This window comes from Rosa rugosa, chromosome 3, assembly GCF_958449725.1.
Source record: "Rosa rugosa chromosome 3, drRosRugo1.1, whole genome shotgun sequence".
Lineage (NCBI taxonomy): Eukaryota > Viridiplantae > Streptophyta > Magnoliopsida > Rosales > Rosaceae > Rosa > Rosa rugosa.
The window spans coordinates 30,714,845-30,740,075 of record NC_084822.1 but is presented as its reverse complement, the minus strand read 5'-3'; the positions used below and the strand labels follow the sequence as shown (position 1 = coordinate 30,740,075).

Below are 25,231 nucleotides of genomic sequence, written 5' to 3'. Positions count from 1 at the left end.
GATTTTGTCTACAATCTCTGGACAAAAACAAATGATGATCTCAAAGGACTACCGACCATCATAGTCAACACTATCAAAAATGTTAGAAAAAATGACTGCATTCTTAGACTGAAGTGCAAATCTACTTCACCAGAGTGGATCCAGAAGAAAAATGGTGAAATTGACTACATTTCTCCATACCATTATGTGAGAATTATTCAAGGAAAATATCTACAGCCTGCATGCGAAGGATACAATGGCCAACCAAATTCTAGCATTCCCTGGATGAAGGCTATGTCTTTAGAATATATCAAGAAGATCATCGAATAAGATACTGAAAACACATTCCTGGCAGCAGGAGAGAAAATCATAATAACTACTTATGATCATCCTGAGGTTATTAGCAGTGACCTTTTTCTATCCCTTAAGAAAAAGGAAATCGACTCCACTTTAGCTTGATTTCAGTGGGTTGAAAAGATTGAAAATGACAACCACTACAAAATGTATGAAGATACAGATGTGGAAGAAAACAGAACTACAGGATGGAAAACAACAAATCTTTCATCCTAGGCCACAACTCAAAAACGGACAAAAACATGTGAAGAACAACTTTAGCTTTTGAAAAAGAAAAAGCACCAAAAAGCATCTTTTGCTTTTAAAAAATAAGAGGTAAAAACACTTTATCCAAAAAGAATCTGCTTTTTGTCAATCGACCTCAATCATTCGGAGCACTCACAAAGGCAGAAAAAGAATGAAGCTTTCATGTAGATCATATGTTTTGGAATTTTTGGTTTGAGTCCGGCTCCCAATATAAGGAGCTTAAGTTTCAGTTTGTAAGGCATCAGAAAACTTGAGATAGAAGCTCTCTCTCTCTTCTCTCAAGCAAAGTAAGATAGCCAAAATGCTTGTAATATAGAATAGCAGTGTATTTATAGTGTGCCTTCTTTCTTGTAGAGATCGTGTGGAGCAGGGACAGAGCTAGGATTTCGAAATAGATTGGGCTAAATTTTCATTTGGTATAAACTCCGAAAAAAATATAAATATAAATAAATTAAATTTTTGTAAAAACCAAAATCACCTCATTACAACAAGTCATTTAATTGCTACATATAAAAAATTGATAAGGTTAAATATACAAAATAGATCAGGTTGATGCAATATAATCTTTACTTTTTACGAGATCTTGTTTTAATAGAGATTTAGTTTTTAGTTTTTAATGGTTGCAATGTATGACTTGATCAAATAATCAAGTTTTAGACTTTTCTTTTGGTTAGGAGACTATTTGACTTCTCTTTTACTTATGACATGAGATGATCGACTGCATGGGCTAGGACATATAGGGATGTTAGATTTTGGATAACTAAGCCTATATAATTAGTAAGAAGTGAAAAAAGTGCATGGGCTACAGCCCAGTTACCAAATCACTATCCTCCAACCTTGGTGTGGAGTGGTGTGCTTTCATTTCAAGTAAGTACTTGTAATTTTACCCATAGATAGATAAACAGCTCTGTTTACCTGAGAATGAGGTTCTGAGTTCTTAGCTTGTAATTGTGTCTAAATAAATAATTCCATATTGCTCATCCACTTCGTCAAAATTTCATGTTAATATTATTCTGTCTTCTGCCCTTATCCCATAAAACCATAAAGTTTAGATTTTCTGTTTCAAATGAAAACTTTTTCTTTGCTTGGTTTACAAACAAACAGCAGTGATTCTGCCTGTTTTAAGTAATCGTTAGGCAGGAAGCCGTTAGGTGAAAAGTTTTGGCATGTTGAAAGCTAGTCTCGTTTTTTTTTTCCTCAAAGTTTAAGGAACATATTTTTCTAAGAAAAGGTAAAATTTTAAACTATAAGTCAGCATAGGATATAAAAAGAATATCATTTTAGGTATTTTCCTAAGAAATTTGTGTAAGTTGGCACAATACAAATTTATTGGTCTGGTTGGGCAAAATAGGAAGTGTTTTGGGTATGGGGTTATACTGAGAATATGTACGTAAAAAAGGTATGTATACAGTATACGTAAGAGGTAGAAGATCAAACGCTTCAAGTGAAGTTTTTGGTTGGTCATTGGCGACATCCATCTCTCTAGGAAATTGCACCGAAATAAGACACTATTATCGGGCCACATTATTGAAGAGTGAAACGTCATTGATGATCATATGCGCTGATCCACCATATTTCTGACCAAATCAAGATCGAGTAAAATATTTTACGAATATATGTACCGTTGACTAAATTTAAAAAGCAGACTATAAGCTCGATCGTTAGGTATACAGATAGATGGATCGAATTTATTCCATGAAGAGTACATAGATGATAGATCAATTAAGATCGATGGATATCATGCTACTGCTAATGCCTCTGTTCTTGTTACTTATACTTCTCTTTCAAAACATTACTGAAGCAGCAGCAGCGGATCATCTAGACTGCCCGGTTTCGAAGTGTAGAGATGATGGTCCCCTGATCCAATTTCCATTCCGCCTTAAGCACGATCCCCGTCACTGCGGCCATCCGCACTTTGAGGTATCTTGCAGCAGCAGCTTCAACAATATGACCATGATAAAGCTCTCCTCGTCATCAGGACTGTTTCCCATCAAAACAATTGATTACGTAAGGCAACAATTTTTCATTTACGACTTTGACGGCTGCCTTCCCAGACGCCTAATGAATTTTACTATCCCCAGCTCCTCGCTTTTCCAACCTGATAGTTATACCGATTGTGCCTTTGTACAACGGTTTCCATCTCCGACGTTCTTCACCCAACTAAGAAAGTTGACATTATTAAACTGTTCTACAGAACAAAATTTTAGCACATGGAGTATTGATAGAAACTTCTTGCCGATCAGATGTCTAAGTGTCCCTGGGCATCAAGTTCTGGCCGTAGCGCCCTCAAGTTCGATGTCCCAATTGCCAGTGCCAGCTTGCCGCATGCTGGTAAGAGAAATCAATTTTCCACTACGAAATGTGAATGGCAGTATGTACCACTGTGAACTCAACAACGTTTTATTGCTTCTATGGGACGCTTGGGAGTTCCCATACAATTGGGAGTTCCCAGCATGCCGGAAGTGTCCAGGTCGAGGAAGGTGCAAAGTCAATAACAGCACCAATCAAATGGAGTGCCATCCTATCATTCCCACACACAAGAATAAAGGTATGTACGTACAGATCTACGAAACAGCTTTTCTTCTTAATCATGGATGTAAGAGACAGAGATTTTAACCGCGTGTATTAATTTTAAAAGTCAAAATTATAATAATTAAAAAACTGTCATTTATTTTTAGCTCTAAAATTCACTTACCCCTTACATTCATTCAAAAATTGTCTTTTACATGAGTAAGACTTTTTCGTTTGATGTAAAAATATTGACTTCCGAGTAACTGAAATTTGTCATTAATTCTCTTAACTCTTTATAGAGGGATTATGAAAGATCGGCCTAATAATGGTTGTTTTTTTAATTTTTTTAATCATATACAACAACTACTTTATTGCAAATCAAACTCATAACCTCCCACTTATAAATAAGTGACTTATGCCTCTAGATCAAATGGTACTAGACAAAAAAGATTGCTTTTTGAAATTGCAATAGCAAAATGCCAAAATCTTATATCTTATATATTAAGTCAATTTCTCATAACATGCGTGGTTAAATTTTTAAAATGTCATTAATATCCTCACATAATAATAAGCTATTTAATAATAAAAATTAATAATCAAGATACAACAGTAAATTAATTAAAAAAATACAACATCTTCAACAATATATGAAGAAGTTCCCTCAAATATACGAGGTGGAAACACCATAAATTCCCTCAAATATATGAGGTGGGAACACCATAAATAAACATGGTTTTGAGTTATTTTATTTTATCTTATTTATTTGTTAAAGCCAATAGCCAATTGATATGTGCTCGGGGCTAGTAGTAAATTAAGAGAAATTTTATATCCATCCTCTCAATTACTTATTAATGCACGTCCCTTACATTTTGTCTCATGTTTTAATCAAATCTTTTTTTTTGAAACTAAACGAGGACAACCTTTTATTAGAAGAACTAGTTGTTACAAGAGATAGCAAAGAGCCCATCAAGAACCGGAGGGACACTCCCACTCCATAAAACTTGTAGCCCAGAAACTAAGGCATGTGTAGCAAGATTATGAGCAATCCTATTTGATTCTCTATAAACATGTGTAAAAAAAGAACCTGCCAAGGAGGTTAATGATGAAGAGATGTCGTCAACAACTCTACCTAGCTCTGAGGTATCCTCCCCTTCAGCTTGTATTGCTTGCACCAAACACAAACAATCTGATTCGAACATTATAGGTGTTAAGTGATTGTCCTCTGCTAGTTTACATGCAAGGCGGCCAGCGAAGGCTTCTACCATAATTGGAGACATTATATGATCAAATCTGTAACAGGCTCCAGCCACGACCACACCTGTTTCATCACGTACTACCACTCCAACCCCACCTCTATGTGTGTTTGCATCATAAGCCCCATCCAAGTTAGCCTTAAGCCAACCAACGGGTGGAGGGCACCAAGGTTTAACCCGGCGGCTAGCCTTGATAGTTTGTTTAGCTCTCGTAGCTTTGAACGAATGAAATAAGGATACAGCTTGGAAGTACACTTGAGCAACAGAATGAATCTTACCTGACTAGACTCTTTGGTTGCGTTCCTTCCATATACCCCAAATCAATATTAGCAGTAGGGAAAAATCACCACATGAAAGAGAAGATTAACAAAAGTAGAGCCAATCAAGCACTGAGCATGGAGGAGCCTCAAACACCGATTGGAGGGATGGAGCCATCCTAAAAAGATCACTTGCAAAACTACAATCGCGCACAACGTGAGCTATAGTCTCCTCTTCTTCATTAAATAAATAAATGAGAAAAAATGAAAAGAAAAAAAAAGACTTCTATGTGTTAGAAACTTTTATTTAATACATTCTTTAAAATATAAATTTTGATTTATTATGGAATTAATTGATAATTAATGTCGGTGAGCGGTGACCTGTTAGTTATTTGAAATAACCGACAACGTTGAAGTCACAGGTTCAAATCTCACTAGCATCATGAGATGGGGTGTGATGGGGAAAAATTGCCTTTTAGAATAATAAAAAAAAAATAGTAAATGGCTAGAAGATTAAATAGCTTAATTTTCTTACCTTAATTTATTGATCTTTAAGTTGAAAAACTTGATGCCTTTAAGATAGTAAAAAATTCAACACATGTTATCATGAAGCCTTCATGACCCATATAATCATAGTCAATATCGGTAAAAAAATGAGTCAAGGTGGTTTTTTTGCAAACCAAGTGATGTATCCAATATATATTTAAGGGAGGTTCTATTCATACCTCCAAAATTGGTATTTAGACCTCCTCACTTAATAGACCTCCAACTTACTTTTACAAATAACCAATATGCTATCTACACCTCCCTAATTTTTCCATAATACCCATCATCCAATAATATCAATAAAAACTTTTTTTTAGAGTGTTCTATTCATATATCTCCAAAATCGGTAGTTAGACCTCCATCAATTTTTGAACGTTTCACAATATTATTTTACTCTTGATATAACTAAGCTGAAAAAAAAAAAAAAAATCTTTCAATTGATAGCTCTGAAGTCTATATGGTTAAAGCAAAAGGATTTTGGAAGCTACGTATGTATAATCGTGGAAACAGCAACGGAATTGCTTCAGTCCATTCCAAAGCAAGTCTCTGAAAATTGGTTGACTTGATTGACAAAATTTGGAAAATGGTTCTTTCTTCATTGATTACTAGTCTCTGTCTTACATTATGATAGAAGTTGACCCAGCACAACTTATATGACTATTGCTGGGGATGCGTAATTGCGTATATGACTAGTCTCGATTTTGTACAATCATTCTTTGTTTCTCTCCGTTTTGAATGAAGGGAGCTTCTATTCATACCTCCAAAATTGGTATTTAGACCTCCAACTTACTCTTACAAATAACCAATATGCTATCTACACCTCCCTAATTTTCCCATAATACCCATCATCCAATAATATCAATAAAAACTTTTTTTTAGAGTGTTCTATTCATATACCTCCAAAATCGGTAGTTAGACCTCCATCAATTTTTGAACGTTTCACAATATTATTTTACTCTTGATATAACTAAGCTGAAAAAAAATAAATCTTTCAATTGATAGCTCTCCCCCCCCTGCTTATTGTTGTATTTTGTAGGCATACGCATCTTTAGAGGCTAAGAGCAGTTCATTTTTTCAACTTCCTAAGATTCCCTCGTTTCATATATTAGCTCAAACAGTACGCTCCAATGGATGAGTATGATTTTAAGCGAAAGTGGTCTGTTGGTGTTTTGATTAGAGAATATTGCATATCCGAAATTGACTCGAGGAACTGTAAAGTAAGGAACTGGTCTGTTGATTTCTCCACTGCTTGGTAAGGATGAAGATTATAACAAAAACAAAAGGGAAAAAATGGCATGAGGATGAATATTTGTTGATTTCATACCTCTAAAAGGGAAAAAAACTTGTTTTTTTTCTCTTTTGTGTCTTTATTGGTAATTTGACATGAGTTGACAAAGTCAACTATCACTTGAAAAAAGAAAGAGGTCCAAATGCCAATTTTGGAGGTATGAATAGAAGCTCCCTATATTTAATGGTTTAAATACCTCTTCAATATGTTTCACTCAATTTGGCTGCATGCTAATTCTTCATTCGCACTACAATTATTTCATCTGTCATTGACGTTTATATATGATTTTGAAGAGAAGTAGATTGTATCATGAAAATGAGAAGAAACTTTAACTAATTAGAAAATATTTGGGTGCGTGTATTTGATGGTAAGACAATGACTTCTCATTTAGGAGGTCATACATGTGTTTGAGCCCCATCAAGAGTGGGAAGGGGTATTTTGATATATAAAACATTTATTTCTTATTATATTTTAGTGGGTTCTTCTTTGTTTTTATTTTTATTTATTTATTAATGATGAGGGACATAGATGAAATCATCAAAAAAAAATTAGAGAGGATGTACTTTAAGTGAAGCATAGCTTGCACTGTTTTCCTTAATTTACTCTGTTTTCCCCTAATTAATTCAGGTCATGGATCGACCACGTTTATTGTCGTGGGAGTGAGCATAGCTTGCACTGTTCTCTTACTGATGAAAGGGGTAGCCATCTTCTACTGTGTAAAACAATCAAATAGGATAGAGGAAAAGGAGAATCAAATTAAGATAGAAAGGTTCCTAACTGATCATAAACTGCATGTACCAACAAGGTACTCCTATGCCGACATAAAGAAGATGACAAGAAGTTTCAAGAAAAAGTTAGGTGAAGGAGCTTTTGGGAGGGTTTTCAGTGGAAAGCTTCCGAATGGAGCTCCCGTGGCCATAAAAGTTCTCAAGGATTCTAAAGGAGATGGAGAAGATTTTGTTAATGAAGTGGGTACCATTGGCAGAATTCACCACATTAACGTAGTTCGCCTACTCGGGTTTTCTGCAGAAGGAGGCAAGCGTGCTATTATTTATGAGCTCATGCCAAATAGCTCTCTGGAGAGGTTCATCACAAATGAAAATAATGATAATTCATTTGATTGGAAGACACTTCACCATATTATGACTGGCATAGCGAAGGGAATTGACTATCTACACCAAGGGTGTGACCAGATGATCCTCCACCTTGATATCAAGCCTCACAATATCTTGTTGGACAATGATTTCAATCCAATTTCTGATTTTGGTCTGGCAAAACTCTGTTCCAAGGAACAAAGCGTCATATCCATGACTGCTACTAGAGGTACTGAGGGCTACATTGCACCCGAGCTGCAATCAAGGAACTTTAAAAATGTGTCCCACAAATCAGATGTATATAGTTTTGGGATTCTATTGCTTGAAATGGTTGGAGCTAGGAAGAAACCTGCTGATACCGCTGGTGATGTCGAGGTGTTTTTTCCTGAGTGGATTTATTATCGTTTAGTTCAAGGTGAAATTTTGGAATTGGAGGTATCTACCGAGGAAGATGCACAAATTGCTAAGAATTTACTAACTGTTGCACTTTGGTGCATCCAGTGGTACCCGGTGAATCGCCCTTCCATGAAAGCAGTTGTTAGAATGCTAGAAGGAGTCTCCGAAAGTTTGACAATGCCACCAAATCCATTCCCTTCGACAACTCAAACAGAACCCCTACAACAACATCAAGTTAACTAAATACAATTCAGTATAAATATTTTCAGTAATGTTTGTATTCATGTCTTCAATATAAAAGTGTAATGTTGTTAATATAATCAGTGACGTACAACCATATTTTGTAACATAATTTTTTGAAATTTGATTGTTATTATAGAAGTAAATATGTAGACTTCCTATAAATCGATCGCAAACAACCAAGAACAACGAGATGTCAATGGTAAGTTTATTGCTGGTTTCTCAAAACACATGAGTCATGTAGCTTCAGCAAAACAGGTGGAGCTATTAGCTATCAAGCATGGAGTTGACATGCTCCAAAGAACACATATTACAAATGTTGATGTGGAGAGTGATTGTATGGTAGCTGTACAAGCAATTTCAGCCAATAAAATAGATCTTTTTGCACACAGAAACTTAGTTTTTGATATCCAAGAGAGTTTGAAGACTATTCCGGGGCTGCAGATTGCTTATGCTCCAAGAACAATCAATTGGGCTGCTCACAGATTAGCTAGTATAGCTTATGAAGATTCTTTGAACACTACTTGGCAGTATGTTAATGTCTAAAAGTTCGGCGGTAGCCAAACCTTTGTTAACGCTGATCAGGTGGGTGGATCGATACTTGTAACGCTCTCAAAGCTTCCGCTACCTGTCAAGTAAAATACAAAGGGCGTCAGAGGGAGACCGCGCTGGGCGGTCTTCGACTCTCCGATGCCTAAGTTAGTCAATGTATTTATATTGACAAAGTAACAGTAGGTAAGTATTGAATGCGTAATTAATGAGGAGAGCGGAGAGAACCTTTTATAGGTGAGGAAGAGGAGGTTCTTCTCTTTGTTTTCGATGTGGGACTGAAGTGTTTCAGTTCCCAGCTCTGGGAGCTACTGATGCCATTTTTGCACGGCGCGTGGCGGCACGTCGGCGGTGATCTGGGGGTGATCTGACGCTGAGGTCGTAGCCCGCCTGACAGTGTACCTGTATGTCATTCCTTTGGTTGGAATTAGTACCTTTAGCGGTACAATGAGTGTGGCCCATTATAGCTAATTATGCTTGCAAATGTACATGTATGTACAAGTCCCCCAAGTCCCCAGTCAAGGAGGGCAATCTTGGTTGGGGAGTTGTTCGGTGGTTTGAAGCGTTTTCTTCCGCTAGACTTGCAAGAGCATAATTAGCGTCAGTGCGTTGTCAACCATGGATTTAGTGAGCAAACGCTTTATACCTTTTCGGGTGGGCCCCTGCTAGGCCCCCCAGGGAGTCCCCCACTCCCCGGCCAAGGTAGACCTCCGGATGGTCGGCGAATTGTTTGTTGAGGGGGAGCTGCACGGAGCAGAGGGTGTTGGATAGCGAACCCAATCTTAGTACCCGAGTGACGGGGGTCAACGTGCCTGATCAGGGTCGTCGTAGACTGTTGACAAGTCCCCGTGTCCCGTAGGGACCGTTTGACCGTAACGTCGCGTGGCGGTCGTTGTCAGAGTGAGGCGTGGCCTCGGGATCCGCCGCTGGCGGATATCCCCCCGCTGACTGTAGCAGGAAGCAGTGTCCAGTAGACGTGCTTAGCGGTATGTTATTGAGCGGTATTGCTCTGAACAATCGTATGCTGTTTGCAAGATGACCAGAAGGTTCCGCTAGAGGTTTTGTAGCGGAAGGTTCCCTGCTGGAAAGATGGCGAGGGTGAAGTTCCGCTGGCGGGGTTTCGCTCAGCGGAGACTTCGTCGCTTGGAAGATGACAAGGGAGAAGTTCCGCTGGCTGGGTTTCGCTCAGCGGAGACTTCATCGCTTGGAAGATGACAAGGGATAAGTTCCGCTGGCGGGGTTTCGCTCAGCGGAGACTTCATCGCTTGGAAGATGACAAGGGAGAAGTTCCGCTGGCGGGGTTTCGCTCAGCGGAGACTCGCTTGGAAGATGACAAGGGAGAAGTTCCGCTGACGGGGTTTCGCTCAGCGGAGACTTCATCGCTTGGAAGATGACAAGGGAGAAGTTCCGCTGGCGGGGTTTCGCTCAGCGGAGACTTCATCACTTGGAAGATGACAAGGGAGAAGTTCCGCTGGTGGGGTTTCGCTCAGCGGGGGCTTCTGACGGTTGGTGAATTCATCCCAAGTGGTTACTTCCACCAGACGCTTCGTCTGGTGGTGGTTGACACGTGTCCAACCCGTAGAGGGTTAGCGTGCGGAGGCTTGTCTCCTAAGCCTGGCCGTCTTCTCGCCATTAATGCTAGTAATTATGGATTTCGTAACCGAGGCGACGCCTCGGTTAATCCGGAGAGTAAGTGGAGACTTGCGACACGTGTACGGTTGGTGTGTGATGTCGTTTTTGTGCGGACGGCTTAGAGCGCGTTGATGTTGACATAAAAGGGGGAGAACTTTAGCGAGATTTGACACTTTGTGAAAACTTCAAACCTGAGTCGTCGTCTTCAAGCTCTGTGCGATTTGCGAAGAGAGTTCCGGGGGACGAAATTTGTTGAGTCATCGGATCTTGGGGACGAGGCCTCTACCTGTGAAGACAAGCGCCTTCAATCACACCAAAGATTTCACCTTTGAGGTTGGTGCTCTGAATCTCATCCCTGTTCCATTGAATTTCTGTGTGTTTGCTTCTGTCAGTTTTGTTGGGTTTCTTGATTTTGGGGTGCTCTGAGTGTGTAAAGTGGGTTTTGGGGATGTGTTTTGGTGTTTTTGACACAGTTGGGATTTCGGGATTTACTAGATGGTCGAATCTGGGTCAAGTGTTTGGGGGTTGTTTGTTCTTGTTTTGGTGTTTTCTAGGTAAACTGTTGCTGATGGTCTTGGCTATAACTGATGTAAGAATAGGCTAGATCTGTGTTTGTGCTAACTGGTGTGGGTTTTAGGGTTTGGGATGGCTAACGTCATAGAGATTTCGAGCAGTGAGGATTCCGGGTCTGACGTGTCGTTCAGCACGGCGGATAAAATATTTGTTGACTCGTTGCGTCTGTCTGCCCATGCAGGAACCTCACTGCCAGAACCGCTAGAGGTTGAGCCGCTACAGACCATACCTTGGGAAGTAGTTATGGGTCGTGCTCCACGTCCAGAGAGCTCTAGGGCGGGTGAGGCCGCTGCTGCCAAAACTAGGTGCGACGAGCGGTTGGCAAGCAACAGCGCTGCCAGCGGCTCCGCTGAAGGAGAAGAAACGGCGGGGGAGGACGCTGAGTCAGCGTGGTTCCTCCAGGATGGCACCGCCGTTGACGAGGCAGGAGGGCGGATGAATGTTGCCGCCGTCAATCGGGTGAAGCGGATGTTCCGGTTGCCCGGTTCGGTGAAGCTGCGTCCGCCGCTTGCGGACGAGAAGGCATCCATTCTTCCGGAGGGGTTTGCCGCGGTGCACGAGGCTATATTCCGCCAAGGAGTGACACTTCCGTTGGTGCCGAACCTTCAAATCCTGGTGTGTGAATTTGGCCTTGCCTTTGGTCAAATTTGCCCCAACATGTGGCGGTTGATGCTGGCGCTAAACTCCCTGTGGCGGTTGTCCGGTTGCGAGGGGCCTACTGTGGCGGAGGTACTTCACTTCTCCGAGCTGGTCTATGTGAAGCGCCAGGGTTGCAGAGGGCAAGTGAACCTGAGCCGCCGCCAGGGAGCGCCCAAGCTAATCGAGAATCTAAGGGATTCTATGTCCTACTGGCGGGGGACCTTCTGCGTCGCCACGGAGGGGTGGGAGTGTCAGGCTGGGTCGAACGAGGGAGGGCCGACGTTTAGGATTAAGTCGGAGTTCCAACATATCCGAGGTTGTTAACCGGTTTCCGCTAAACGTAGTTGGCGGCTTCTTGTATTTGCAGACTTGGTATTTTTACTAACGACTATTGTGTTTGTGCAGCGGGACTGCGGTATAACCTAACGCGCGAAGAAGAGTGTCGCGTAGCACGGATCAAAGGTTGCTGGCGGAATCGCAACCTGCTGGACTTTCGACTTCTGACCGGTTGGGAGTTACTGGTTGACCAGCGGCTAACTCGCTCTGTTGGTAAGAAGTCTCCGCCATACTGTTTTTTTTTTTTTTTTTTTTTGTAATAAGTAACCCAGGCCGACTGGTTTTTTTTTTTTTTTTTTAGAACATTCGCCGGGTAACAAAGCGAGCCGCGACGCCTTTGAAAAAGCAATGGACCGTGCGGATGTAGATAACTTCCTGGAGACTATGTACGCCGAGGGGCTGGCGGCCCAGAAGACTGTGGTGAACCCCGAGACACTGGCGCTGAGCCAGTCCGAAGTTCCGGTGGTGCTGCCGATGCCGCACCACTCCCATCTTGGTGACGACGGCCTGCCTGTCGTTCAGGCGGGGGCTTCAGTGGCCGGCGGGAAAAAGGGGGCCGCAACAGCGGCTTCTCAAAAGGAGAAGGTACCCGCCAACAGGCGTGGTCCCCATAAAGAAAGAACGGTGCAGCCAGCGGAGACGGTCACAGCGCCAAGGGAGGAGCCGCCGGCGAAGGGAACGAGGGCCGCTGCCGGGAACCCAAGGGCGCTTGAGAGAAAGCGCCGGCAGATTGACTCCCCCGACGAGGAAGAGGGGGAGGATGTGGAGACTATCGGGGTCTGCCAGCAGAAGAAGGCCCGTCAAGCTCCCCCGAAGGCTGCCGTGGTGGAGGGAGAGGCGCCAGCCACGAGTGACCTCGACTCGTTTGCCGCGTATGCGGAGTTTATGACAGATGGTGAGCGGGAGTTCCTCTTCCATCTCTGTGAACGGCTGGGGTTTGGAGGCCTAGCAGGGATCTCGCGCCCAACGGCTATTGACCAGTCGCCCTACAGCTAGGCGTTTGGTCAAATATCCGCAGGGTTGCACGACATGTTCCAGGCGGCGTCAAAGCAGCCTCTGGTCGAAGGGGAGCTTAGGGAGGAAATCCAAAGTCTCCAGAGGGAGTTGGCGGAGGCGAGGGAGAAGCTGGCGGAGGTGGAACGGCGTCTGGCAAAGGCGGATTGTGACGCCGCGGACGCCCACGGCAAGCTAAAGGTTGCCATCCAGCGGGACTTGGAGAGGAATGAACGCGTCTCCAAGTTGGAGCAGGACATCGCCCTACTGCAGGAGCGGGTAGCCGCTAAGGATAAGAAGCTCATTATCGTGCAGCGGGAGTCCGCCGCCAGAATAACAGAGGCAAAGCGGCTGGAGGGTCAGGTTACCCTCCTGAGGGTTGAAGGGAATAACGCCGCGGCCGCCGCTGTTGAGGCATTCAAACAGTCGGCGGAGTATAAAAAAGCTCTGACCGAGTCGGCGAAGGCTGGGGCCTTAGCGAACATAGACCTGCTGAAGCGGAAGGGCGCCATCGACTTCGCAAAAGCGTCTCAGCCCGATGTGCCGCCGGCTAAGAGTGCCCCGCCGGAGAAAGGTGTAGTACCTGCCCCCGCGGAAGGTGCCCGCTCAGGTAGTGGAGAAAGTGGTGCACGCCCGGCGAAAGGGTCCCAGCAGACTCCTCCTCCTACCCAGTCGAAGGTGTCACGTGTTGGCTTCCTGGCTGCGCACACCCGGGCGGACGGCACAATAGAGACTCCAAGTCCCACAGCCCGAGGGTCTGATCAAACGAGCCGCGCGATCCCGCCGCCGCATACTGAAGCAGAAGATGCCGAGGGCAACCCCTGATGCTGGAACCTTCATTATATTTTTTTTTTTTTTTTGTAGCCGCTGAGGCATAACAATTTGTAACAAATATTTTGAAATGGAATGAAGTTTTTGAATTTGTGTTTGTTATGATGTGCTAGTATTTTGACTTAGAGTTTTCTTTTGTCAATCAATGAAACATTAAAGGAATTAAGATTGGTCCAAGTGCACCACGTAGTGGACGTGGTCCGCTGACGATTGCTGGCGTTGCCAGTTGCCCTCGGTGCTGGACTTGGGAACAATGGTTTGAATAATTCCTCGTTTCATTGATAGCTGATTGATCAGCGTGTACAAAAGTGGGGTAGTATCCGTTGGGTAGCTTCCCTTAGCTAAATATTGAACAAAAATTTAGCTAAGTCAAGATGCTCCTGGGTAGCGGTATGACTATTTGTAGTAATACCGAAGGTGTTCGGTATTCCAAGGGTGGGTCGTTGTGACGCCATCCTTGCCCATTAAGTAGAAGGTGCCTGGGCTAACGACTTCCACAATTTTATATGGACCTTCCCAAGTTGGGCGGAGTTTTGTTGGCGGTGGGATGACTTCCTTAATTACCCAGTCCCCCAGTTGGAGGTTCCGAGCCTTGACTCTGGCGTTGTAGAAACGCGATACCCGCTACTTATTTTGTAAGTTGTGCAAGTGGGCCTTTTGTCGTTTTTCTTCTAGGAGGTCCCTGTCCAGGTTGATGCCGTCGCTGTTGGTCTCTGGGCAGTAGCCTTCGACCCTAGCGGTAGGCTGAGTGACCTCAATAGGTAGGACAGCCTCTGTTCCGAACATCATACAAAAGGGTGTTTCGCCGGTGGCGGCGGTTGGAGTTGTCCGGATGGCCCATAGAACCTCTGGAAGTTTCTCCGCCCACAAACCCTTGGCGTCGTCGAGTTTCTTTTTTAGCAACTTCTTGATTATCTTGTTTGCTGCTTCAACCTGGCCGTTGGTTTGGGGATGGGCGACAGATGCAAAACTCAACTTGGTGCCCAAGTTGGCGGTAAAGGAGATGAGTTCCTTGTTGTTGAACTGCGTGCCGTTGTCTGTAATGATTGTATGTGGGACACCATAGCGGCAGTAGATGTTCTTCCAGAGGAAGTGAATTACCTTGGCGGTAGTTATTGCCGTCAGTGGCTCCGCCTCTATCCACTTGCTGTTGTAGTCGATGGCAACAATGATGTACTTGAACTGGCCCTTGGCGATTTGGAACTTTCCCATCAAATCGAGGCCCCACGTGGAGTGAATCCATGGGCCGATGATGATTGACAGCGGTTCTGCCGGTGCATGTGGGAGATCTGCAAACTGTTGGCATTTGTGGCAAGACCTCGAAATCCGCCGAGCGTCATCACCAAGTGTGGGCCAGAAGTAGCCCTGTCGCATTGTGCGGTTGGCCAAGGATCTGGCGCCCGAGTGGTTTCCACATTCTCCGCCGTGGATCTCTCCTAGAACAATCTTTCCCTCTTCCGGGGTTAGACAGCGGAGGTTGGGATGGGTGAATCCCTGGCGGTAAAGCTTGCCATTCTAGATGTTATAGCGGGTTGCTCTCCGTTTGAGCTGTCTCGCCTGGATCTTATCCTCCGGCAATGTGCCGCTGCGCTTGTATGCAATGATCTCGTCCATCCAGCTGGGACTGACCTCAATGCTGAAGATCTGCGCCAGGGTTTTTGTGATACTTGGCCTGTCAAGGCACTCCACTCTTGTGTCCGCTGGACTCTGATGTGGCTGGGCGGTTGCCAGTCTTGCCAGTGAATTAGCCTTGGCATTCTTCTCCTTGGGGATTTGTGTGATGGTGTGAAATTTGAATTTTTTTAGCAGCGTCTTGACGTACCCCAAGTATGCCGCTAACTGTTGGTCCTTGGCTTGGAAGCTGTCGTTGACCTGGTTAACGACTAATTGAGAGTCACTGAAGATGTTGACGCTGTCATCCCCTGAGTCAATGGCGAGGAGCAGGCCGGAGATGAGTGCTTCGTACTCCGCCATGCTGTTTGAAGCTTTGAAGTTGAATTTCAACGCGTACTCCGCGTTCAGTCCCCCGAGTCCTGTTAAGATGACTCCGGCGCCGCTGGTCTTGGCGCTAGCGGAGCCGTCCACATGCATGTTCCAATCTGAGTGTGGGGGAGCTGCTTCCTCAGCGGTGACCATTTCTGTTCCGGGCTCTGTCTCGGTACATGGTTCTGGCTGACGCTTGGTGAGTTCAGCGATGAAGTCCGCCACCGCCTGGCCTTTCATGGCGGTTCTTGGCTTGTAATCTATGTCGAACTCGCTGAGCTCAATGGCCCACTTGCTGAGGTGTCCAGAATGCTCAGGGTTCTGTAGTACTTGCCGCAGCGGTTGATTGGTTAACACATGGATTGTGTGAGCCTGAAAGTACTGGCGGAGGCGTCTGGCGGCAACGATGAGTGCGAGAGCTAGTTGCTCCAATGGAGGATACCTTGTTTCTGCTCCGTTCATGCCTCTGCCGGCGTAGAACACTGGGAGCTCATCCTGGCCTTCCCGCCGGACAATGGCGCAGCTTACCGCTGATACTGAAACCGCTAGGTATATAAACAGTGTCTCTCCTTGCACAGGGATAGAGAGGAGTGGGACTGCCGCTAAGTACTCCTTCAGGCCCTGGAATGCCGCCTGACACTCTGCGTTCCAGTTGATGACTTTCTTGTGAGTCGTTTTGAGGAGTTTGAAGAATGGGGCACACCTATCAGTGAGTCTGGAGATGAATCGAGAAAGGGCGGTTAACTTGCCCTGGAGGCATTGGACGTCCACCTTATACTCGGGGTCCGCCAGGTCAAGGATGGCCTGTACCTTGTCCGGGTTAGCCTCGATGCCTCGCTCGCTGACGATGTAACCCAGAAATTTGCTGGCGGTGACTCTAAAGAAACATTTTTCTGGGTTGAGGCGCATACCATAGGCCAGGAGAATGGTTACTATGATCTTGAGGTTTGCCACATGTCCGCTGGCCTTTATGCTCTTAACTAGCATGTCATCCACGTAGATCTCGATGATTTTCCCAGATGCTCAGCGAACATGGCGTTCATCAACCGCTGATAAGTTGCACCGGCGTTCTTCAGACCGAAAGGCATGACATTGTAGCAGTAGAGGCCTTTGTCGGTGGTGAAGGTGGTGCATTCCTGGTCGCCGGGGTGCATCTTGATCTGATTATATCCGGAGAAAGCGTCCATCATGCTGAGGAACTCATGTCCGGCGGTTGCATCGACTAGCTGATCCATACGAGGTAGCGGGAAACTATCCTTTGGGCATGCCTTGTTGAGATTTTTGAAGTCGACACACATTCGCCACTTGCCGCTGGGCTTCTTGACCATTACCAAATTGGAGATCCACTGGGGATAGATGACTTGGCGAATGAATCCAATGCCCTGGAGCTTGGCAACCTCCTCTCTTATTGCCTGGTATTTTTCTTCATCAAAGGCCCTCCGCTTCTGCTTGATGGGATAAAAGGAGGGTTTGATGGTCAGCTTGTGAGTGATAATTTCAGGAGAGATACCTGGCATGTCTGCGTAGGACCATGCAAAGACGGCGGCGTTATCACGCAGGAATTGAGTGAGCTCCGCCGCTACCTCTAGGTCTAGCTGGGCGCCTATGCGGACCGTCCGCTCAGGGTGTTCGTCCGAGATGCAGACAACTTTCAACGACGTCTCCGGGTTGACCGGCTCTTTTTTGACATACTTCTTCTCCTCATCCCTAGGATCCTCAAAGATGTTTGGTGGCGGTGCCCGATTACCCACCGTCAGAATTTCATGGCGGCGCGTTGACCGCGCTATAGTCGTTAAATAACATTCTCGTGCTAGCTGCTGGCTTCTCTTCACACAGCCCGTGCCGTTGGGTGTGGGGAACTTCATGAGAAGCATGTACCCGGCAATGATGCACTTGAGCTTGTTAAGCGCTGGTCGACCAATGATGGCGTTGTACGAACTGAAACAATGGACAATAATGAATTCCGTATGCACCTCCGCCATGCATGGACTAGTGCCAATAACCAGTCGCATGTAATCCGACCCCAGCGGTTGTGTGACGTCGCCGGAGAAGCTGAGCAGTGGCTCGTGATCCTGGAGTAGTTTCTTGTTCCGCTTGAGATGGTCGTAGCAACCGCTGAAGATGACGTTGACAGCGGACCCGCTATCCACCAAGATTCTCCCCACTGAAAATCTGCCAAGAATGGCGTCGACCAAGAATGGGTCGTCATAGGGTAAATGCACTCCGCGCTCCTTCTCCTCTGAGAAGGTAATAGGTTCCCAACCTGATCTTGGGAGTTTGGCGGATCTTTCGTAGCGGATGTTGCAGACTTCCTTTGGGTGATTAGCGCGTGCATAGCGCTTCCTTGCCCTGTGGGACATGCTAGTGATTGGGGCACCGCCGTCGATGGTGTTGATATGGCCCAAAGTCTCAATATTGGCGATCACAGGTGGCGGTTGGCGCACCTTGAACTGCTCCAACTTGCCGTCACGGTACAAGGTCTCAATGGCCGTTTTGAGAGCATTGCAGCTGTTGGTATTGTGGCCGCTGTCCTCGTGGTATTTGCACCACTTGCCGGTGTTCCTGGGTTTGCCCGTTTTTGGGTACTTTGGAGGGGGTGGCGGTGGGATCTGATCCTTGCACTGATTGTAGATGTCTTCATACGAGGCCGTGAGGACCGTGAACACTGCATACCGCTGCGAGGACTCCGCTTGTTTGTTGCGGTTATCCCCATGGGTTGGGCGGTTGCCCTTGTTGTAATGCTGGTCCCTCTGCCGCTTGTTCTGGTGGTGGCCCTGCTGCCACTCCCTCTTCTTGTCAGTTGGAGGTGCTGAAGGGGTCTTGTTAGCGGTTTCCTGATGACTGGATGATGGTTGTGTTGACTTTGTTGGAGTTGCTGGTGGCGGTGGGGTTTCTCTATATGTGAGGAATTCCGCCTGGGCATGGATGACCGCCTCACTCATGACGTGGTCATATGCCGCATTAGGATGATTGTAGTTGAGGTGATAGAGGAATGGCCCTTTGAGGAGTCCCTGCTTGAAGGCCGCCAATGCCATTGTTTTGTCTAGGTCACGGCACTGAGACGCTGCCGCCCGCCACCTTGTGACGAAGGCCTTCAGTGATTCGTCCGCCCCTTGCTTGACGTAGAACAGCTGACTTGTGTTGTGATGTCCGGCGGACAATAGGATGAACCGAGAGAGGAAGGCGTGTGATAGTGCATGGAATGAGTCAATGGACCCTGGCGGACACTCGAAAAACCAGCTCATTGCCTCACCGTCCAATGTTTCGCTGAACAAGTGGCAAAGGGTGGCGTCGTCAAATCCCTTGTTGTTGGTGACTTTCTTGAAGGTGTCCATGTGGACGAAGGGATCAGACATTCCGCCGTAATGCGACATCTTTGGGGTTTTTGCATACGCTGGTCTGATAGCTTGCAGAATCGCAGCGGTGAAGGGCCCAGGTCTGGAAGCGAAAAGTGGATTCTGAGTTGGCGCTGGGGCGCCCGACTCCGCCCGGATCATCCTCTGCTCCAGTTGTTGCATCCTTTCCAATATCTGGGCGGTTGCATCGCCGGCGGAATCAGCCTGAATATTCCGCTGGACCTGGCGTAGGCGGATTGCCTTCAGTCCTCGCCCTAGCTTCCGAGCGGTTGGTGTGCGGCAGTGATTCCGCCTCCTGCTCTAACATTAGTTGGGGGATGGGCGGTGGTCTCATCCCCAATAACTCAGGTGGGTCCAGCGGTACCTGCATCTGTATGACTGCCCCGGTACCAATATGCCAGTGCCGGGTCGACTACGCCTGGTGCTACGTGACTGTTCGCTTTGCGCTGGATTGGCCGTAGTTTCCAGCGTCCTCTTCAGTTCATCAAAACGTGACATCAGCGTAGCCAACTGTCTTTGGGCCTCAGCCTTTTCCTTGCGCTCCTCCTCACGTTCTCTGTTTGCCTTATGAAGATCCGCCAGTGCTAGCTCGTACATAGTGATGAGATCTTGGCCCGGCGGGCGACTGCTGCTTGGATTTGCCTCAAAGCCGGGGTTGTGAATAGTGCGCGGTTAACGCCTACCGCTGGGTCGGAGGGTTGGGGGATGGCGGAATGGTCTGCCTGCTCTTCAGCGTTTCCCCCGCTACCGTTAGTCATGGTGATTGTGGTGGGATGACCTTTTGTTCAAGGGTTCCCACAGACGGCGCCAATGTTAATGTCTAAAAGTTTGGCGGTAGCCAAACCTTTGTTAACGCTGATCCGGTGGGCGGATCGATACTTGTAACGCTCTCAAAGCTTCCGCTACCTGTCAAGTAAAATACAAAGGGCGTCTGAGGGAGACCGCGCTGGGCGGTCTTCGACTCTCCGATGCCTAAGTTAGTCAATGTATTTATGTTGACAAAGTAACAGTAGGTAAGTATTCAATGCGTAATTAATGAGGAGAGAGGAGAGAACCTTTTATAGGTGAGGAAGAGGAGGTTCTTCTCTTTGTTTTCGATGTGGGACTGAAGTGTTTCAGTTCCCAGCTCTGGGAGCTACTGATGCCATTTTGGCACGGCGCGTCGGCGGTGATCTGGGGGTGATCTGACGCTGAGGTCGTAGCCCGCCTGACGGTGTACCTGTATGTCATTCCTTTGGTTGGAATTAGTACCTTTAGCGGTACAATGAGCGTGGCCCATTATAGCTAATTATGTTTGCAAATGTACATGTATGTACACAGTATGATGCTCCAACAATCATTATTGATGCACTCATCTATATATGATTGTAACCATTTGAATTAATGAAATTCATCCTTTTACTTACTAAAATATCATCTATAATTAATTATGGGATGCTCCGCCCGAGTTAAAGATTCTTCAATAAGTTTAATTAGTAGATGAGCACTTCATAATTCTCTAGGCTTCAATCATGTCATGCCATGATAATCTGTCATTAGACAAGATCAGTTTATCCAACCTTAATTAGCGTGGTGAGACTTCTGTCAAGAATTAATAGAAGAATAAAATATACTTGCAGGTTCCTTACCTAAAGTAATGTTCGTATGCTCATCCTGAGGAGTAACATGATCACCCTGCACATAATTTTCTTCATTGCTAGCACATTGCTCAACGACAATGCTTGCTTCAACATTAGCTATCACCGCACTAGGTATGAGAGATGCGTCTCCATTGGCTACAATATCATTTCACTAGCCACCATGTTATTTATTTGTACCGCAATGATCGCAACCTCTGTTGCAATATTTGCTAGAAGATCGAGCAAGTTTGTTTCCCAAATTCGCACTTTGCAGCCATATCATTCTTTCTAACAACCCTAAATTCTTTGCAAATAACTTTTTTTGAAAACAATTTTCCTTTGATGTCTCCCACTAGCCTTCTTCAGCCTATTAAGCCGCTTACAATAATCTGCATTGCCTAATAGACCATAAGGAGTGCAATGCTTTTTTCAGATAATATTATATTAACAGGAAATTCATACATTTTATGTTGTATTGTACTAGAAAATGAGCGTAATATGCAAATTGACATTCCTTTTATCAATTGATCTAGATTTATGGACGTATGTACCAACAGCATGTGTAATCTCCAAGAAATGTCTTGGGTGCCAATATTCCTGCTCAACCCAAACGCATGTCTGAGCAAGGGCGTCACTATTTCTAATTCAAGGTAGGTGATATGCTCTTTTCAATCATGACCCTCTAAGCATATCAAAAGAACCACCACTTTAGAACTAGAACATGTAGATATGAGAATAAAGTCAGACCATTACTAGAAAAAGAAGCCTTCTACAAAGAGAGGAAAACAGACCTTCAATTGTAATAGATCTGGGATCACCAATGGACTGGTGAGAAACTTAGACTTGATCCCCTTGACCAAAACCAATTTTTCATTTGTTATTTTTCTATCCACTGGGTCTTGCTCGCAGAATGTCAAACCATATCGAGTAGTATCACCAAAATGGCATATCATCTTTTCTCTGCAAAACCCACCATCCACCGAAACACCAACACCACTAGGAGCAAGTTCACCCGTTGGGTCACCGGGTCACCTACTATTCACTGCTTTTTAGTGTATATTTTCATTCTCTGGGTCACGAAATACACTGTGCTCGTGACCCAGGGCACGAAATACACTGTGCTTGTGACCCAGGGCACAAAATTAACACTAAAAAGTAGTGAATAGTGGGTGACCTGGTGACCCAACGGGTGAACTTGCCCTAGAAATGCAAAACCAGAAGCCTACATGCCCCCTCAAAATAATTAGTTGCGCCAAAGGCAAGTTGCAGAAAGGAAAGAGTCCAGTGACATAATCTAATGTTTGGCAAAAGAGAAATTTTTTTTTTTTATTAAGAATTCTTGAAGGTAGGGAAAATCAATCTTGCTGTTTCTTCCTTTCCGTGCCCACGTGACATTGATTAATTTATTTCCAAGGATTAAATGGTGGACTGAATTCTTCTGTCCCCAATTCCCCTATCCCCCCTGTCTCTTCCTTGTGATTGGTTGACAAGGATTAAAAAATGAAACAAAGTTTAAGATAAGTATTTTTTTAATAACAAACTACATATACCCCCTTAATAGGATTTCAAAACACAAAAAACTCCACAACATTTGGTTTTGAACATTTAAGGACAAAAGTTTACACTTAAGGACAATATGCTCTCCACTTGCCACATGTCATAAGTTAATTTACTTTTTTACCCTTAACTACTTATTTTGATATTTTGACTTGTAATTCCTTTATAAGAATTAAATCTTACAAATAAGGACAATATGCTCTCCACTTGCCACATGTCATGAGTTAATTTACTTTTTTACCCTTAACTACTTCTTTTGACTTTTAATCCTTTAATATTACTTTTTTTTTTTAGAATAATCTTTTTATGTTAATTTGTTACCATGTGTCAATAAGACATTTTGTACATACATGTACATTTGCAAGCATAATTAGCTATAATGGGCCACGCTCATTCGACCGCCAAAGGTACTAATTCCAACCAAAGGAATGACATGCAAACACACCGCCAGGCGGGCTACAACCTCGGCGGCGGATCACCCCCAGATCACCGCCAACGCGCCGCCACGCGCCGCGCCAAGGTAGCATCAGAAGCTCCCAGAGCTGGGGACTGAAGAACATCAGTCCCACATCGAAAACAAAGAGAAGATCAACCTCTTCCTCACCTATAAAAAGTTCTCTCCTCTCTCCTCATTAAGGACGCATTCAATACTTACCTACTGTTACTTTGTCAACATAAATACATTGACTAACTTAGGCATCGGAGAGTTGAAGACCGCCCAACGCGGTCTCCCTCTGACGCCCTTTGTATTTTACTTGACAGGTAGCGGAGGCTTTAAGAACGTCACAAGTATCGATCCGCCCACCGGATCAGTGTTAACAAAGGTTCAGCTACCGCCGAACTTTTAGACATTAACATTGGCGCCGTCTGTGGGAATCCTTGAACAGAAGGTCATCCCACTACATCCACCATGACTAACGGTAGCGGAGGGAACGCTGAGGAGCGGGCGGACCAGTCCACCATCCCCCAACCCTCCGATCCAACGATAGGCGTTAACCGCGCACTATTTACAACACCGGCCAACCCCGGCGGCGAGGCAAACCCAAGCAGCAGCCGCCCGCCGGGCCAGGATCTCGTCGCTATGTACGAGATAGCACTGGCGGATCTTCATAGGGCAAACAGAGAGCGTGAGGAGGAGCGTAAGGAGAAGGCTGAGGCCCAGGGACAGGTGGCTACGCTCTTGGCACGTTTTGAAGAGCTAAAGAGGACCCTGGAGCCTACCGCCCGCCCAGCACTGAGCGAGCAGTCACGCAGCACCAGACGTAGTCGACCCGGCACTGGCACATTGGCACCAGGGCCAGTCATACAGATGCAGGTACCGCTGAACCCACCTGAGTTGTCGGGAATGGGACCACCGCCCATCCCCCAACTAATGATTGAGCAGGAAGCGGAATCAGTGCCGCATACCAACCGTTCGGAGGCTAGGGCAAGGACTGAGGGCCATCCACCTGTGCCAAGGCGCAGGCAGGTCCAGGGAATACACGGGCTGACACCGCCAGCGATGCAACCGCCCAGATATTGGAAAGGATGCACCAACTGGAGCAAAGGCTGATCCGGGCGGAGTCGGGCGCCCCAGCGCCAACCCAGAATCCACTCTTCGCTTCCAGACCTGGGCCATTCACCGCTGAGATTCTGCAAGCTATCAGACCAGCGTCTGCAAAAACCCCAAAGATGGCGCATTACGGCGGATTGTCCGATCCCTTTGTCCACATGGACACCTTCAAGAAAGTCACCAACAACAAAGGATTCGATGACGCCACCTTGTGTCACTTGTTCAGTGAGACGTTGGACGGTGAGGCAATGAACTGGTTCTTTGAGTGTCCGCCGGGGTCTGTCAACTCATTCCATGCACTATCACATGCCTTCCTCTCCCGGTTCATCCTATTGTCCGCCGGACACCACAACACAAGTCAACTGTTCAGCGTCAAGCAGGGGGAGGACGAATCACTGAAAGCCTTTGTCACAAGGTGGCGGGCGGCAGCATCTCAGTGCCATGACCTAGACAAAACGATGGCGTCAGCGGCCTTCAGGAAGGGACTGCTCAAGGGACCGTTCCTCTATCACCTCAACTACAATCATCCCAATGCGACGTATGACCACGTCATGAGTGAGGCGGTCATTCACGCCCAGGCGGAATTCATCACATACGGGGAAACCCCACCGCCACCACTAACACCAAAATCAACACAGCCATCTTCCAATCATCAGGAAACCGCTAGCAAGACCCCCTCAGCACCATCAACTGACAAGAAAAGGGAGTGGCAACAGGGCCACCACCAGAGCAAGCGGCAGAAGGACCAGCATTACCATAAGGGCAACCGCCCAACCCATGGGGATAACCGCAACAAGCAGGCGGAGTCCTCGCAGCGGTATGCAGTTTTCACGGTCCTGACTGCCTCATATGAAGACATCTACAATCAGTGCAAGGATCAGATCCCACCGCCACCCCCTCCAAAATACCCAAAAACAGGCAAACCCAGGAACACCGGCAAGTGGTGCAAATACCACGAGGACAGCGGCCACAATAACAATAGCTGCAATGCTCTCAAAACGGCCATCGAGACCTTGTACCGTGACGGCAAGTTGGAGCAGTTCAAGGTGCGTCAACCACCACCGGTAATTGCCAACGTTGAGACCTTGGGCCGCATCAACACCATCGATGGCGGTGCTCCAATCACCAGCATGTCTCACAGGGCAAGGAAGCGCTATGCACGCGCTAATCACCCAAAGGAAGTCTGCAACATCCGCTACGAAAGATCCGCCAAGCTCCCAAAATCAGGTTGGGAACCTATTACCTTTTCGGAGGAGGAAGAGCGCGGAGTGCATTTACCCCATGACGACCCATTCTTGGTCGATGCCATTCTGGGCAAATTCTCGGTGGGGAGAATTTTGGTAGATAGCGGGTCCGCTGTCAACGTCATCTTCAATGGTTGCTACGACCATCTCAAGCGGAACAAAAAACTTCTCCAGGATCACGAGCCACTGCTCAGCTTCTCCGG

The 25,231-nt window shown here is 45.9% G+C and overlaps 1 protein-coding gene across 1 annotated transcript; it reads left to right on the top strand.

The window, feature by feature from the left end:
* The first annotated feature begins 2,232 nt into the window (after positions 1–2,232).
* Positions 2,233–8,342, top strand: LOC133740507 (rust resistance kinase Lr10-like). The gene is made up of 2 exons (XM_062168462.1): positions 2,233–3,127; positions 7,062–8,342. Exons 1-2 carry the CDS (start codon positions 2,290–2,292, stop codon positions 8,165–8,167), a joined length of 1,944 nt encoding a protein of 647 aa, XP_062024446.1. The 5' UTR covers positions 2,233–2,289; the 3' UTR covers positions 8,168–8,342.
* The last annotated feature ends 16,889 nt before the right edge of the window (positions 8,343–25,231 follow it).